Raw genomic sequence first — 17,981 nt, forward strand, 5'->3', positions numbered from 1 at the left:
GATAAATATTTGAAAACAGAACTATTTGAAAAATAACTCCAAGAACATCGTGTTCACAGCCAGCATTACCTGAGGGTAAGGGCAAGAACCTCCTCATGTTTGGGAACATTGATGCTGACGATGTGTATTATCAATTCAGTCCATGCCTGGGCCCTTTTTATTATTAGAACAGCAAATAAAAAGAAGACTGAAAATTCCTGGATGAAGGAACAAAGCTAGGTGTCTGCTTGGCATGGGATGAATGTGTTCTAATTTTGACCAAATGAAGAGGTACCTGAAAGAATGTACACAGAACCACAAGAGTCTCTGATTCTCACCCTTGGATGTGACTTCAAGGTCACTGGGCTTCTTTCTTATACAATGGCTCCTCCTGCAGAAATCCTGATCGTCTTCAATATCCAGGGCATCTGGAGGTCATCTCTGCCTCCACCTGTTTTCATCTCCTGCTCCGCTGACTCCTGCAATAGCCTTCTTTCTTATTCTACGGCTACTGCTCTAGCTCAGACCCTTGTCTGCTCCTCAGCACCATCTGTGCAGAGAAAGCACTGTTTCTCTATGCAAATCCTTTCCAAATCCTGTATATCTTTGCACATACAGGGTGTTGTTACTCAGTCACAAGGTTGAATCCGACACTCTTTGTGACCCCATGGACTGTAGCAAGCCAGGTTCCTCTGTTCTCCACTATCTCCTGGAGTTTACTCAAATTCATGTCCATTGAGTCGGTGATTCTATCTCACCATCTCCTCCTCTGCAGCCCTCTTCTCCTCTTGCCTTCAATCTTTCCCAGCATTAGGGTCTTTTCCAGTGAGTCAATTTTTGCATCAGATGACCAAAGTATTGGAGCTTCAGCTTCAGCATCAGTCCTTCCAATGAATATTCAGGGTTGATTTCCTTTAGGATTGACTTTTTCAATCTCCTTGCAGTCCAAGGGACTCTCAAGAGTCTTCTCCAGCACCACAGTTTGAAAGCATCAATTGTGTGGCTCTCAGCCTTCTTTATGGGCCAACTCTCACATCCATACATGACTACTAGAAAAACTATAGCTTTGAAAAGCTATCCTGGAAAAACTATTGTCAGCAAAGTGATGTCTCTACTTTTTAATACACTGTCTATGTTTGTCATAGCTCCTTCCAAGGAGCAAGTGTCTTAATTTCATGGTTGCAGTTGTTCACTATCCGCAGTGATTTTGGAGACCAAGAAAATAAAATCTGTCACTGCTTCCACATTTCCTCTTTCTATTTGGCATGAAGTAATGGGACCACCTGCAATGTGGGAGACCCAGGTTTGATCCCTGGGTTGGGAAGATCCCCCAGAGAAGAGAATGGCTACCCACTCCAGTATTCTTGCCTGGAGAATTCCATGGACAGAGGAGGCTGGCGAGCTACAGTCCAAAGAGTCAGATAGACTGAGCAACTAACACTTTCACTTTTCACAGTGGGACTGGATGCCATGATCTTAGTTTTTAATGTTGAGTTTCAAACCAGCTCTTTTACCCTCCTCTTTCACCTTCATCAGGGACACCCTATTCAAGGAAGATATTCTCTGTTTTTTCTGTTCTTTTCCTCAGATTGATACCTATAGCTACATTCCAAAAGCACATTAACTATACTTCTGTTTCATCACTAATCTTATTGTTTGTATTACTGTCACCGGTTTTTATCATAGACTCAATCACTAGATTGTCAACTTTTTGAGGGCAGGAGTGGAGTCAGTTTGTATTCTCTATGGACATGTTTCCCAAATCGATCATTTTGCAAAAACATCTGTTTCAAAAGACCGTATCCTGAATTTGCCCTTTCTGTTCCAAGATAAGAACTGAACTTGCCTATGATAAAATGTGGAAGGCAGCCAACCTAAAAAATGGCTCAGCTCACGAATCTAAAACAAAACAGATATTCTTTGAGAGCCAGTCACATTTATAAAAGCTATTATTTTATATGATATGCAGAGTAAGTCAACTGCTTTGTTACTAGGTTTACAGACATGGGATTATTCATTTGACACAAGCCTTTTAAAGGTCTTAACACTCCCATCTCCATTCCTTCCTCTCAAGGACTGTCCTAACTTCAGAGGATACCTTAGGGTTTTAGCAGAGAGTGTTAAAAACCAGAACTACCACCACTCAAAGTAGGGAAGGAGGGGACCAGAAGAGGAAAATACTTAATTGTTCAGCTCATTCTCAAAGCAGTCTGCAGGCCTTATGAAATGAGGATTCATTTACTTCCTAAGATAGTAAAGATAAAGAAGCTGAGGATTTCCATTAACTTCCCAGGAGACTCTGAAAGCAAGCAAATTAACCTAAACCTTTAAGGTATTTCTGCTGGCCAAAACCTTGGACTTGGGAGAGAAATTCTGCTGGGTGTCCCTCTTAGTCATCAGTAGAATGGAAGGAATGCAGACTTTAATTCTTGGAGCCTACTCTTGCCTCCTTTCACATGGAGAGAAACCACTCGCAACATCAGGTATCTGGTACAAAGTGAGTTCTAGGGACTAGAGAGTTAGGAACTTCAGTGCCAGAATTAAGCGCCTACACCCTAGAAATTAAAACAAATCCTTGTCTTGGTCTGGTGGTTTGATCATTTAATCATTAATTAAATCAATGATCAGATATTTAAGGTGAACCCACAAAGAGCTCCTCACTGCAGCAGGCATTGAGAAGATAAAATCACACCCTCGAGTTGCTACCAGTTTGGTTGGTGAAAAAGCCAAGTACACAGATAATGAGATAAGAGCTAAAAGTTCCAGGACAGCAGTGTATATTTTTCCATCTTAGAGCATTATCCACCATGGTCTCTGTAAGTTCATGAGGGCAACACTTTGTATACATTTTCTTCAGTATTTACAACCAGTACTCAGTAAAGATCTGAATGGGCATCAGCTCAAGGTGGCTCTCGTGGTAGAGACTTCTAGTGTTCACTCACACCCAGCCGCAGTTGGGTGCAGAGCAGGCTTATTCCCGTTAGCCCCTTACAGTGAGACCAGCCTATGAGACCAGCTTTGGCCAACAAGCTAAAGGCAGCACTGACAGGTGTTAGTTTCGAGCCAAAGGTAAAAGGGCCAGCCTTTTCCCTGCGCTGCAGAGACTGAACAAAAGCTTTATGTTCCACATCAGTGTGGCCCATATCCAATTGGATGCTTGTCTTTTGGTAAACTTTATTTTGTATTGGAGCACAGCCTATTAACAAGGTTGTGACAGTTTCAGGTGGACAGCAAAGGGGCTCGGCCATACATATACATGTATCCAATCTCCCTCAAACTCCCCTCCCACTCAGGCTGCCACACGTCATTGAGCAGAATTATATACAGTAGGTCTTTGTTGGTTATCCATTTTAAATATAACAGTATGTACATGCCTGTTCTTTTAAATACAGTTTTACTGGAACTTATTTACATATTGACTCCATCTAACAACAGAGTTGAAAACTTGTTGACAGAGACTATATGCTTTGAAAGCCTAAAATATTTACTATTTAGACCTCAAAGAAAAAGTCTGTTGATTCCTGTTCCAGGTGGTGGTTATGGTAGATTATTCTCCATTGGAGAATTGCACATCCCAGGGTCTATGACTTTGTTTAATCCCTTCCTATACTGATATGAAGCTTGGCTTTGTGACCTTCTTCAGATAATGGGATGTCCGCAAGGATGAGGCAAGAAGCGTGAAAAAAAGCTTGCTTTGGGGTATTTTCCCCCTTGGCAACCGTGTGAGGAAGCCTGGCTTAGCCTTCCTATGGAGGAAAGACCACGTGGTAAGAGAGTTACCCAGGCTCCTTAGATAAACTCCTCCCCTGCCAACCCTCCACCCAAATGCAGCTACATGGGCTCATCCTGCAAAAACACCACCCAACCAAACCCTCCAGATCACTACTGTTTCAAGCCTTCAGGCTTTGGGCTGGTTGTTACAATGGGGCAGACAGAAGATAATGAAGCCTCTGTCAACCTGGGTCCCTGACTGACCATGAGGACAAATCCCTTGATGACAAACATTGGGATACAGCAAGAGCAAAAAGTCAATGCTAGGACTGTGATAGACAGCATAATGTAACCTAAACTAATGGAGAGAGATATCAGTGATTCAAGTAGGGTTCCAGCAAAAACCTAAAACAGGAGTCTGCTTAATGCTGTGTACGTGTTCAGTCACTTTAGTCGTGTCTGACTCTTTGCGATTCTAGGGACTGTAGCCTGCCAGGCTCCTCTCTCCATGGAATTCTCCAGGCAAGAATATTGGAGTGGTTGCCATCCCCTCTTCCAGGAGATCTTCTCAATCCAGGGGTTGAACCTGAGCCGCCTGAGTCTCCTGCATTGCAGGTTGATTCTTTACCACTGAGCCACCAGGGAATTCTGGCTTAACGGTAGCAGTAGAAATTGATATTGAAAGCTACAAAAATGGGAATTTATGTTGTGAGTGGCAAGACACTGAGTTGTCTAAGATTACTTGGGAGGCAGATTATAAAACCTAATAGATTTGTAGCTCTAGAAGATGAGGTTTGAAAACAAAACATCAGCAGTGTGTGTTGGCTGCTGCTGACTGCACCTGGCAATGCACTGTGAAGACGAGATGAGCTCAGGAAAGAACTGGCTGGTTTGCAAAGATAAATTAAAGAGAATAAAGACATTCCAGAAATTCAGAGCTTCGCAAAGGCAGTAATGCTTTTAAACCCCAAATAGTAAGAGATAAAATTTAATCTTTGAACATGAAGGCAGATTAATACTTAGACTTAGGGCTACGCATAGGCATCAGAACACACTGTTGAAATTTTTAATTGTTAAAGTTACTCAGAAAAAAATTTAGAACGACTGTTTACCATTGCCACAGAAGCTCCCTTAAATCCAGAGGGAGGTAAGGAAGCAGAATAGTACAGAAATATGTCATTAAAAGGACCAATGATGTGATTATTAGCACATGGGATTCTCTGGAATCAAACAGATCAGAAGTCCACTGAGTTTCTGAGAAATTACTACTGCCTAGAGGAACTAAAAAGCCTCTTGATGAAAGTGAAAGAGGAGAGTGAAAAAGTTGGCTTAAAGCTCAACATTCAGAAAATGAAGATCATGGCATCTGGTCCTATCACTTCATGGGAAATAGATGGGGAAACAGTGGAAACAGTGTCAGACTTTATGTTTTTGGGCTCCAAAATCACCGCAGATGGTGACTGCAGCCATGAAATTAAAAGACGCTTACTCCTTGGAAGGAAAGTTATGACCGACCTAGACAGCATATTCAAAAGCAGAGACATTACTTTGCCAACAAAGGTCCATCTAGTCAAGGCTATGGTTTTTCCAGTGGTCATGTATGGATGTGAGAGTTGGACTGTGAAGAAGGCTGAGCGCCAAAGAATTGATGCTTTTGAACTGTGGTGTTGGAGAAGACTCTTGAGAGTCCCTTGGACTGCAAGGAGATCCAACCAGTCCATTCTGAAGGAGATCAGCCCTGGGATTTCTTTGGAAGGAATGATGCTAAAGCTGAAACTCCACTACTTTGGCCACCTCATGCGAAGAGTTGACTCATTGGAAAAGACTCTGATGCTGGGAGGGATTGGGGGCAGGAGGAGAAGGGGATGACAGAGGATGAGATGGCTGGATGGCATCACTGACTTGATGGACGTGAGTCTGAGTGAACTCCGGAAGTTGGTGATGGACAGGGAGGCCTGGCGTGCTGCAATTCATGGGGTCACAAAGAGCCGGATACGACTGAGCGACTGAACTGAACTGAATAAACTCACGAACCTAGACTAAAAGAGCCTGTGATTGATTATTCGAGATTCGATACAATTTCAGATGGAGCCAAGGAGGGTCTCTGAGCATGGACCCAGGGACGAGAAGGATGATGGTTAAAGAGCTCTTCCATTAGCAGAGACACAACTTAGAGATTATTCCTTGCTTCCAAGGTTAAAACCCCCAAAATATGTGCTTAAAACAATTTTGGAACTGTTATGGGTGAGAGCATGTGCACGTGTCTCATTCTTCCTCTTTCCAATCTGGAGGAGTTCTTACTATTTTCTGTCCTACAGTTTGGCAGGGTGAGGGGAGCCAGTGAGCTTATAGGTCTCCAGATGAAAAGGAGCTATATACACACTAAGAAAGCATCACTAAGAAATACTGGATTTCCACTGGGGTGTGGAGACTGGTTAGCAACCTGGGGAGGAGAGTTCTTCTGGGCAGAGGTTGGAGGTGGGGTTCAGTTCAGTTCAGTTGCTCAGTCGTGTTCGACTCTTTGCAACCCCATGGACTACAGCACGCCAGGCCTCCCTTTCCATCACCAACTCCCGGAGTTTACCCAAACTCATGTCCATTGAGTCGGTGAGCCATCCAACCATCTTATCCTCTGTCGGCCTTTTTCAGTGAGTCAGGTCTTCACATGAGGTGGCCAGAGTATTGGAGTTTCAGCTTCAGCATCAGTCCTTCCAATGAATATTCAGGACTGATTTCCTTTAGGATAGAGGTGGGGTAGCGGTGGAGAATGAATTAAGTGATTGATGGCAAAGGGGATTTTAAAAATTTAGTTATCATTGCAGAAGAAGCTAGTGAGTCCTGTTCAGTGCTATCATTTAGTTATTTTTTACTTTCTTCACCTCACATTGGTAGTGTGGGGGTGTGTGTAGAAGGCTATAGGCAACAAATAGTGAATTGCGGCTTTAACCACAAAACATTTGGGGAATGGTCTGTGTTCTGTCACTCTTGTCTCTGTTAGCGCACCTAGATCAGTATGACTTTCTCTTACATGGTGTGGGTATAAGAAAACCACTGAGGCCTAGGTCTGCTGCCCACCTAGTATATTATCTTTTCCTACAATTACAAATAAGGAACAATGTAATATAAGCTGTGCTTTTTATATATTCAGTTACTTTTATAAATATTGAATTTATTTACTATATTTACTGCTACTAGAGATCAGTGGAGAAATAACTCCAGAAAGGATGAAGAGACAGAGCCAAAGCAAAAACAACACCCAGTGATGGATGTGACTGGTGACGGAAGCAAGGTCTGATGCTATAAAGAGCAATATCGCATAGGAACCTGGATCCATGAATCAAGGCAAATTGGAAGTGGTCAAACAGGAGATGGCAAGAGTGAACGTCAACATTTTAGGAATCAGTGAACTAAAATTTAGGACTGGAATGGGTGGATTTAACTCAGATGACCATTGTATCTATATCTGACTATATTTATATCCAACAAACATTTACAATTTTTACTTTACTGAGTAATTAGGTTACAAGGTGACACCTGGGAAATCACTGAAGGCGTTCTTGGAAGTCTGTCTCCTGCTCTTCTCTCCCACTCTCTCTCTCTTCTTCTCCTGACAGGCTATGTGCGATAAACCCGGGATAGTCAAGGGGGAGTTACACGGCATCCCAGCACTTCAGTTCAGTTAAATAACAGGCACTCCTGTTATTAAAAGTCCTTAAGTACCTCCTCCTCTGATTTGTCCTAATTCCCTCTGTCGCTGGGCTCCAGTCCCCATCATGGTACACTTGCTGGACTTCATCCCTCTTCAATCCTTTCTTTCACCTGATTCATTTTGCCCCACCTCACATGTTCACTTCTCTTTGGATGGTCAACTTGGTGTCAGTTTGATTGATCACTGGGTACCCAGATGAAAACATTATTTCTGGATGTGTCAGTGAGGGTGTTTCCAGGTGAGATTAGCACTTGACTCAGTGGCTCTGCAGACTGCCTTCCCGAGTGTGGGTGGGCATCATCCAGTCCACTGAGGGTCTGAACAGAACAAATGGTGGAGGAAGAAGGAACTTGCCCCCCTTTGCTAGAGCTGGGACATTTCATTGCATCTTTTCCTGCCCTTGGACTGGAATATACACCATGGTTCTCCTGGGTCTCTGGCTCGTCTATGGCAGATTGGGGGATGTCTTAGCATGAACTGATCTGAAAATGTGATAAATCAGGCATTGTGTTTGTTCTGCTGATCTTTGGCAAAAATTCGTAAGACATTTCACCCTCTATTTTGGGAAGAAATAAATATAAATTTTACTAATTTTATGAAATTAAACTTAAACTAAAATTAATAAAAGGCTTCCTTGTAGCTCAGTTGGTAAAGACTCTGCCTGCAATGCAAGAGATCCAGGTTCGATTCCTGGGTTGGGAAGATCCACTGGAGAAGGAAATGGCAACCCACTCCCATTTTCTTGCCTGGAGAATTCCATGGACAGAGGAGCCTGGCAGGCTACAGTCCATGGGGTCGCAAGAGTTGGACACGGCTTAGCAACTAAACCACCACCACCCAGATCAAATAGTTTGTAAAAGAGTATCATAAGAAGGAAAACCCTGGAATAGAAGAATTCAAGACTTGAAAGGGAAGAAGAGATTTCCACACATGCTATGGGATTGAACACTAACCTGCGGAAGGAATAAGGAGTGAGATGTGGTCTATCTGGTTGCAGGGAGTGATTTGTCTTTAGCAGCCAAGTGGCCTGGAGAGACTTTTCTGGCTGGACTCTATTTTACTCACCACTGTGGTGGCAGTTGTAGAGGCAGGTTTGAGGGTAGGAAGCTTGACAACAGAGAGACTCTTTAAGGGGCTGTTGCTAAAATCTGACAGAGGGATGATGAATAAAAGACTTGAAACAGACCCTGGTCACAAAAAGAAGGGGAAGATACAGAGATCCTTCTTAGGAATTTCTGCCAGAACCTGTGGGGGAAGTGAGGGACAGGAAAGTACTGGGGTGCTGCAGGAAAAGATGGGCTTGGAAGTCAGACAGTCCTGGGATGGAATCCCAGGCCCACATGCTCTGTGCAAGTTAACCTCTCTGAGTTTCGCGTACCATCTACCTGTGCAGACTAATGACAGTATTTGTGTAGAATGCTTGACAGGAAGCAGGCATTCAATACGAGTTCATATCAATGTTACTGAAGGTTTTAACACTGAAAAAATGGGGGTGATATTAATTAAAGCAGAGACTCCAGGAGAAGCTGGTTTGAGGGAACAGAAAATGAGTGCTCTGGTTTCAGATGATGACGGCGGTTTGATGTGTCTGTAGGTCTTTCGGGCAGAGATATCTGGTGGGTAGCTAGAAACACAGAGTTGGAGCTTGGAAGGGATGACATGGCCAGAGATAAGATATTTGGGAGTGACTGGATGATGGGAGCTAAAGCTTGGAGACAAATTAGCTCTCTGAGAGAGGAAAAGAAGGGGGAAGAATTTCCAAGATAATCAAGGCAGGAAAGACTGGAGGAGGAGAAGAAGGAAATAACAGATATTCTGGGTGTAAGTCTAGTCCAAAAAGGTCTGTCTAGTCAAAGCTATGGTTTTTCTAGTAGTCATGTGTGGATGTGAGAGTTGGACTATAAAGAAAACTGAGTGCTGAAGAATTGATGCTTTTGAACTGTGGTGTTGGAGAAGACTCTTGAGAGTCCCTTGTACCGCAAGGAGATCCAACCAGTCAATACTACAGGAAATCAGTCCTGAATATTCATTGGAAGGACTGATGCTGAAGCTGAAGCTCCAATACTTTGGCCACCTGATGCGAAGAACCGACTCATTGGAAAAGACCCTGATGCTAGGAAAGATTGAAGGGGAGAGGAGAAAGGGACTATAGAGAATAAGATGGTTGGATGGCATCACCAATGTGATGGACATGAGTTTGAGTAAGCTCCAGGAGTCGGTGATGGACAGGGAGGCCTGGCGTGCTGCAGTCCATGAGGTCGCAGAGTTGGACACGACTGAGCAACTGACCTGACTGACTGACGTCTTCCTTCTGTATGTTATTGTTATTGTTCAGTTGCTAAGTTGTGTCCAGCTCTTTGTGACCCCATGGGCTGCCAGCATACCAGGCCTCCCCGTCCCTCACTATCTCCCGGAGTTTGCCCAAGTTCATGTCCACTGAGTCAGTAATGCTACCCAACCATCTCATCCTCTGTTGCCCTCCTCTCTTTTTGCTTTCAATCTTTCTCAGCATCAGGGTCTTTTCCAGTGGGTCGGCACTTTGCACCAGGTGGTCAAAGTATTGGAGCTTCAGCTTCAGCATCAGTCCTTCCAATGAGTATTCAGGGTTGATTTCCTTTAAGATTGACTGGTTTGATTTCTTTCTCTATTACTAAAAAATACTTTAGAGATATCCCTTCTACCAAGTATCTTTGGAAGAAATGGTGACTCAACTAGAACAACTATAAACACACAGAAGACTCCTGACCAGGATACTTGGCAGATGTCAGAAGTGGATGCCAATCTGCTGATCTCTCTTCTGGCCCTGATAATGCAGGGGGGATGGGGAAGGTGACGGAAGTAAGGAAGAAGCCAAAACATCTGCCCCACACATTTTATAAGTCAGATAGTCCCTTGCATTGACAACTACTTCTCTATGTAAAAAGTTGGGGCTGGAGGCTAATGAAGTCTCTGAAGATGATCACATGCTCTTTGAGCATTAGTGCTCAGCGTTACCCCATCTGATCGGCACCAAATGGGCTGATCACACATTTAAGTCCTGGCTCATCGGGGCATTTACCAAAGTGTTTCATGATATTCTTGTAAGCAAGATAAGAAATACTTATACAGTACAGTTTAAAAGTGCTTTTATAGATGCATTTTATTATTGAAGAAATATGGTCGAGATGACAGTACAGTCTGGAGTGTTACTGGCTGACTGAACTCACGCATTAGGGAAGTGTCTCGTGATTCACCACAGCACGTAGACCTTGGACTTGTCCCGTTCAACATATTAATGACTTGGATGAACACATAGAATGCAGGTTCACCACATCTATGGATGACCTAAAGCTACTAGGGATACTTAATAGGGTGGATGACAGCATCACAATTTTTTAAAAGTGATTTCAACAAGTGGACTAGGCCAATAGCAACAAGATTTAATTTATTGGGGATAAATGTAAAGTCCTGTCACTGGGTTCAAAAAGTCAACTGTACAGCAAGTCATATGATAAAGACCTGGAGGATGTGGTTGACCACAAGTTCAATAATAACAAACAGTCTGAACTCATTAATAAAAAGCTAACTCAATCTTCTACTTTATTAATGGAAGCACAGGGAGGTAATAGCTGGTTAGACCACATTTGGAATAGTATGTGTAATTCTGGCTGCCAGATTTTTAAAAAGGAACATAACATACTAGTGTGTTCAGACCAGGGTAACTGTGGTGATGGGTCTGGAAATCACATTTACTGAAGGAATGATTCAAGGAACCAGAAATATTTGGCCTGGATAAGGGAACAGTTAGAAAAGATGCTGAAGCTGCCTTCAAATAATTGCAGTGTTGCTGTATTAAAGGGGAAGTAAATACTCTGTGATGCCTCAGGGGGTTAAACAAGGGTGGGTGAATGGATGCTACAGAGACACAGAGTATAGCTTGATACAAGCCAAGACTTTCTCATAATCACTGCTGGAATAAGCCATGACTGTGAAATCAACTCTGAATATTCAATGGAACAACTGATGCTGAAGCTGAAGCTCTAATACTTTGGTTACCTGATGCAAAGAGCTGAGTCTTTGGGAAAAGACCCAGATGCTGGGAAAGATTGAAGGCAGGAGAAGAGGACAAGATGAGATTGTTGGAGGATGAAGTGGTTGGATGGCACCATCGACTCAGTGGACATGAATTTGAGCAAACTCCAAGAGATGGTGAAGGACAGAGAAGCCGGGTGTGCTGCAGTCCACGGGGTCACAAAGAGTCGGACATGACTGAGCGACTGACCAACAATGACACGGGTAGTTTTCTAGGGTGGGATGCCACAGAAGGGACTCTTGCTCTAGGTTAAAGCGGGAATTAGAAAACCTCTTCTCGCCTGTGCTTTTACTGACTTTCAGGTGGCAATGTTTGTAGCCAGGGCTGGACTCCAAAGGACAGATAGTGACCCTAGTTTGGTAGAGCAAAAATTACTAGCCACATGTGAGCAGACCCAGGTTCCAGCCTGATGCTTAATTATAAACCACCTAGTAGATTACTCTTTAAGCCTGAATCCTCTCATCAGTAACATAAACATCAAAATTACTGCCCCGACTACCTTAGAGCTTTTGCAGTGATCAAAGGCTCTATCTTAGGATTTACTACACTTGACTGCATTAATTTAGTTACCCAGGTGCCTTGAACGTGGGAATTAAACACATTCAGAGAACAGGGTTTGGCCCTAGATAGGTCCTCAGTAAGAGTTTGCTGGATAAATGGATGGAAGACTAAAGACTGGAGGGGAAAGCACTTTGTAAAGGTCCAGAGTTTATCGGAGAAGAAAACGGTGATAATGCTGGCCCTACTAAACACTTCTGTTAAGACTCAAAGATCATGAGAATTTACTGGATCTTTGTAGAATTTACCTGCAAAGGGATAATTTTAACCAGCCTTTTGGGGTTTAAACTGCTGTTCTTTGGCTCAGAAATTGCTTTTCATAGACAATTCAATCACTTCCTGTGGTTCTTAAAAACCCAAGTCCTTGTTGGAGCTACAGGATCCTGCCAGATTGGGCCTTGAACCGCCTCACTAGCCTCCTCCCTGGCCCCCCTTCCCTCCTCTGGCCACAATGGCATTTAGATCGCTGGAAGCGATCCTTCTGAGCTCCCTCTCTGAGCACCAAAACTTTGAACCTGCTCGGTCTGCTAAGCAAGATTTCCATTCTCTTGTCTACTTATTGCCTGTTCCACTTTAAGGCTAAGATGTCAGGGCTCATACGCAGGGACACAGCCTCTCAAACTATTAATTGTCCACTGTATCATAGCACACCTGTACCCACCTCTCCTTCAAAACTGATCAGAGTTCGTAACAGCACAACCACCTGGGACTGCTTATCATCTACCTCCTCCACAGGGAATCTCCTTGAGGGAAAGGGCCATGTTCCGTTTTTGTTCACTGTATTTTATGTAATCCCAGCTCCAGGTTATAATACAATGAGTGTCACATATTAGAAACTCAGTATTTGATTGAACGATGGAAGCCTACTTCACTGTGTTTATATTAGTTAAAGGGTAAATACTGTGTTTTCTGTATACCTTATCTGTCTTGAATTTTTCAAAAGAATGTTGCCTAGCTTTGACAGAAATAAGGTTTTGGACTGTCAGCAATTGAAAGCCCATACACTATGACAGGATTCTAAAGTATTTCCCTCATAGGACCAAAATTATGACTTAAAATGATCAACATAGTGGCTGAGAGAGTAAAGAATCTGACTGCAATGCAGGGGACCCAGGTTCGATCCCTGGGTCAAGAAGATCCCCTGGAGAAGGGAATGGCTATGCATTCCAGTATTCTTGCCTAAAGAAGTCCACGGACAGAGGAGCCTGGCGGGCTACAGTCCATGGGGGGTCACAAAAGAGTCGGTGAGTGACTAACACTTTACTGATTTTCCTCCCCTGTTGTCAGGGTCCCTGCACTGCCATTATGGATAAGAGCCCCAGCTGTCCCTGCAGGGCCTCTCACCTGAGGCCTCACCCAGGTGTGAGCCAGGGACACAGCCCCAGAAAACCCACACCTGTCAGAATTCTTAGGTCTTCTCAGTAACTCTTGATCCAAAGAACACTTCTTTGTGTAACTATAGTTATTCTCTGCACATTTCCTCTCATATTCCACCTCAAAATTATACAAGACGTGGTCTGATTTGCAAAACCGGGGAGGCACAGAGGGGTATCTCTGTCATGGACAAAAGAGGAGTTTTCTTCCCTGGGGCATAATGGAGACTTTTGGGGCTTTAATTCTGCTTTTGTTAGGTCAGCTTTGAAATCCACATCATGAGCCCGACACCCAGGGCTGAGGCAAGGCTCCTGGAAGACAAGCTTCCTCCTACAGAAGGGCTGCTTCCTTTCATCAGAGGACACAGCTCCCCACGCCCCGCCCCCCCCAGTGATTTATACGCCCTGGTGTGTTCCCGAGGAGACGTCAGCAAGGGTCTGAAACGAATCTTCCTCCAGAATAGGAAGTGAGCAATGGTCTGCAGGACATATGGCTCACAGCTCCTCCAAGATTAATGGGAACACGAGATTCTGCTGGGTCCTCGGACCGGGGGTGGTACGGGTGTTGGAAAGAGTACCTCCTCTCAGCTTTGAAGTATCCCCGACTACAAAGGTTTGAGGAAATTTAGAGTGAACAGGAACTCCCAAAATAAGGTTTGGCAGGCAGACTGCCTATTGTAAAGCATTCCCTAGACACACATAAGCAAGGCTTCAGACACCTTCACACGGATGCAGGGCAGTTCAGGGGCCTTTGAGAAGCTGGTGATGCTTATTCTGTAAAGGACGGAGACCGGGAATGTCTCCAGAGGTCGTGCCACCCCTGCGGATCTTCCCTGTTCATCACACGAGCGCTGCGGGGTGGACATCACACCCCTCCGCAGTTTGGGGCACCACAAGTGCAGGTCTCCCGGGTGAGCGGGGCCCCTCCTGCACCTGCCCACGGCCATGTCCTTCACTGTTTCCACAGCTACGCTCTCCCCAGGCCCCCACCCCTTTCCCTCCCTCTCTCAGCAGATGTTGCGCTCTACATTCCCTGATAAACTTAGGGCCACTGGGTATCACTTCACTCCATTTCCAACCCTCAGCCCTCCAGAGATCTCTATCTACCCTTGTGCCCATCCCCACCTCTTTCCTACCATCAGAGAAGAGGGCGTGGCCCTCCTGTTCAAGGAGAATTATACTCCCTGAGTTTTGCACTTGTCTCTCTGGCGATTCCTTGCGCATGTTCTCACATCTCCTCCACTGACTCCTCTCCTGCAGCATATAAAAAGCTTCCTCTCCAGGGGTCTCATTTGCTTCTTGAAAAAAAAAAAAAAAAAAATACCACTTCTCCCCTGTCCTTGCACTCCCTCTGGACTTGTAACTTCCAATGTGATCTCGCCTGCCCTCTGCCCACCATCTTCCATCCCGCAAACTCTCTCTCTCTGAGGGGCTTTCCTGTTTCCGCCCCGCCCAGCCCCTCCTCCTGCCACTCTCCAGCTCCTTCTCAGTCTGCTGCTGCATCACACTCACACGGCAGAGTTTCCAAAGTCAGGCCTGGCACCCTCTTCTCCTCCTTTACAAGACCTCTCTTGGTAGCCTCATCTTCTCTTTCATTCATTTATTTGTTTGATATGTCTTCAGATCTCACTGTGTTCGCAGGCATTCTGCCATAGGCTGTGCATGAATAAGGCAGGGGTCTGACTGCCAGGAATCTTGACTTGGTAGGAAATCATTTACAGAAGTAAATGAGATTAAATGTTAAAAATGTTATATGAGTATGTAGAGGGTCCTGGGATGGGTAGGGACTTCACAGGGGTATAGGGAGAGAACCTCTAGAGAGATGAGAAAAATGTGCCAGCAGGACTGGGGAAGTAGGGGAGTTAAGGAAGTTCAGGTAAGGAAGTAGCATTCAGAGCACAGCAGTTCACAGCACATGCCGTGGAGTCAGGTAGGTCTGGATAAAATCCTCATCCCTTCCCTCGTAACATGTGGGAATCAGACCATGTTTCTTCGGAGAGCTCAAGTTTTCACTTCTGTAACATGGAAATGACAGTCCCTATCTTGTCTGCCTGTTGCATGGGTTAGAGAAGAATGAATATAAAGTGCTTAGCACAATGCCTGGCATATAGTAAGTGCTTATTAAATGATAATCATTATTATTACTGTAAACACATTTTTAATTTTAATATGTGTTTTATTACCATTACAATAGGATCTACTTCATAAGCTAGTTGTGAAGATCAAATGAAGTAACAGATGTGAAGGGACTTTTAAAAAAGTACAGCACAGTATTATTCAGCCATAAAAAGGAAAGATGTTCTGACACATGCTACCACATGGGTGAACCTGGAAGATACCATGCTAAAGGAAATAAGCCAAACGCAAAAGGATGAGTGTTGTACGTTTCTCCTTACGTGAGATGCCTGCAGCAGGTAGACTGAGAAAGCACAGAAGAGGTTACTGTGGGCTGGGGAGAGGGGGGATTGAGGAGTTACGGGTTTATAGTGTCTGTTCAGGACGATGAAACATTTCTGGAAATGGATAGGGGCTATGGTTTTACAACATTGTGAATCTATTTATTGCCACTGAATTGTACTGAAAAATGGTAAATTTTAGGTAGAGCAGAAAGGGAATGCTAGGTCCCTGAGCCATTTTCAACAAAAATATTATCACCAACATCTAGAGTAAGACAGGGACAAATCAGGACATCTGATCTGTTCAGGGTTTTAAAACTGTACTTATATTCACAAAGTTTCATGTACTGTTAGGAATAATATGTATATTTCAAAATTAGTAAATTTTCAAATGAGGTAATGAATCCAGGTTTGACATTATGATTGTCTTAAAATCTGGACAGCTGGATTGATTACCTTTTACATGAAGAAGATTAACATTTCTATTTCACTTTTGATCTGGGTTTAGACCCAAGATGGGCTTGTTTTACCAAGTGTTCCCCTTTCATAAATAGTTGTATAGTATACTTTGGGGATGTACTTCCCAGGCAGTGCTAGTGGTAAAGAACCCGCCTGCCAATGCAGGAGACGTAAGAGAGGCGGGTTAAATTCTTGGGTTGGGAAGATCCCCTGGAGGAGGGCATGGCAACCCATTCCAGTATTCTTGCCTGGAGAATCCCGTGGACAGAGGAGCCTGATGGGCTACCTTCCATGCGGCTGCAAAGAGGTCGGGCACACCTGAAGCGACTGAGCAGCAGCAGCACACTTTGGGGATACACACTTGTGTCTGAGAATTTATAGCCCATGAAGGTGTAAACGTAGGTACACATGTGCCCTCACACAGAGACAAGACAGTCAGCGTTTAGAAGCAGACAATCACCAAAACCTTAGGAAAGGGACCTTTTCCTCAGGCTTTGGCAGGAACATGTGGGTCGCTGACCTGTGTCCCCTGATTGTTGATGTCGATGGCATCACTCCACTCGGTTGTCATTTCCTCCAGCAATTCCACTCTCAAAAGGAGGCTAGGAAGGAGGTCTCTGGTCTTGCAGTCTGGATAACTGGAAATCTGATGATATAGCTCATGATGAATTGAGCACTCAGGAGGAATTTTTCTGCAATAAACCTCAAACTTTGGAATATCTAAAATTAAAAAAAAAAAGCACATTCAGACTTAGGCCTTGAAGACAAAGACTTGGGGATATTAAATGTAATGTGGCAAGAGAGACTTCTCAAATAAGTTCACTCTTAAGGATCACAGGCAAATACTAAGTTAAAACCCTCCAGAAAGAATGTAAGTTTTATATTATTTAAATTCAATACTATATCATATACCTTTAGTATTTTCCTTTATAAGTATTGTCACTGGACATCTGTTGTGGAAAATTATTCGAGGACTAGGGTCTTCTGAGAGGGTTAAATAAGTCACTCCAAGGTGTTCTTGATATGTTAGTGCTACTGCCCTAGAATAGAATCAGATCAAATAACAGAAACAGCTTAGAAAAAAATGCGTGCTTTTTCTCCTGGTACATATTTATTTAGATTTGCAATATTCAGAACCTCTAGAACACCCTCCCTCTTACACATCAGAGAAAATGTTTTCCAGACAACAGAGGCCATCCGGTCCTCTATTACCTGCCAGACACTAATGACAGGTTTACTAATTTCTTTTTCTGATAGCAGTTACATTTTTTATCATAAAATATTCAAAAAATGTGTAAACTACTGTATAGCACAGGGAACTCTGCTCAGTGTTCCATAAACAACCTAAAAGGGACAAGAATTTGAAAAAGAATAGCTACATGTGTATGTATAACTGCATCACTTTGCTATATACCTGAAACTAACACAACACTGTTAATCAACTATGCTCCAATATAAAAAGAATTAAAAACATAACATTAAATTAAAAAAAACCCCATAACTTGTAGTACTCAGAGAGAATCACAGATATCCTTGTGCTAGCTTTTCCTTCTCTTCTTTTTCCCTCTATGTACATGTGTCTTAATCTCTAGAGATGGGGTGCCTTCCTCCTCAAAAGTGCTTGGTAAGTTTTGGTAAAGGAGGAGCCGATGTGCTTCTAGAAGGATGACTGGAGAATCTGTGTACTTGCTATTTTTAATTCTAAAGGTAGGCAGGTTCAGTAT

At 43.6% G+C, this 17,981-nt stretch overlaps 1 protein-coding gene across 13 annotated transcripts in view; it reads right to left on the reverse strand.

Annotated features, from left to right (window-relative positions):
* The window catches only part of VPS13B (vacuolar protein sorting 13 homolog B), an 807,303-nt gene that overhangs the window by 27,375 nt on the left and 761,947 nt on the right, over positions 1-17,981 (reverse strand). For all 13 annotated transcript variants that reach the window (XM_070803099.1, XM_070803104.1, XM_070803105.1 and 10 more), the window contains 2 exons: positions 17,170-17,297; positions 16,778-16,977 (listed from right to left, as the gene is read on the reverse strand). In XM_070803099.1, coding sequence (XP_070659200.1) covers positions 16,778-16,977; positions 17,170-17,297 — 328 coding nt within the window. The remainder of the gene's footprint in view (positions 1-16,777; positions 16,978-17,169; positions 17,298-17,981) is intronic.

This window comes from Bos indicus, chromosome 14 (genome assembly GCF_029378745.1).
Source record: "Bos indicus isolate NIAB-ARS_2022 breed Sahiwal x Tharparkar chromosome 14, NIAB-ARS_B.indTharparkar_mat_pri_1.0, whole genome shotgun sequence".
In the NCBI taxonomy this organism is placed as follows: domain Eukaryota; kingdom Metazoa; phylum Chordata; class Mammalia; order Artiodactyla; family Bovidae; genus Bos; species Bos indicus.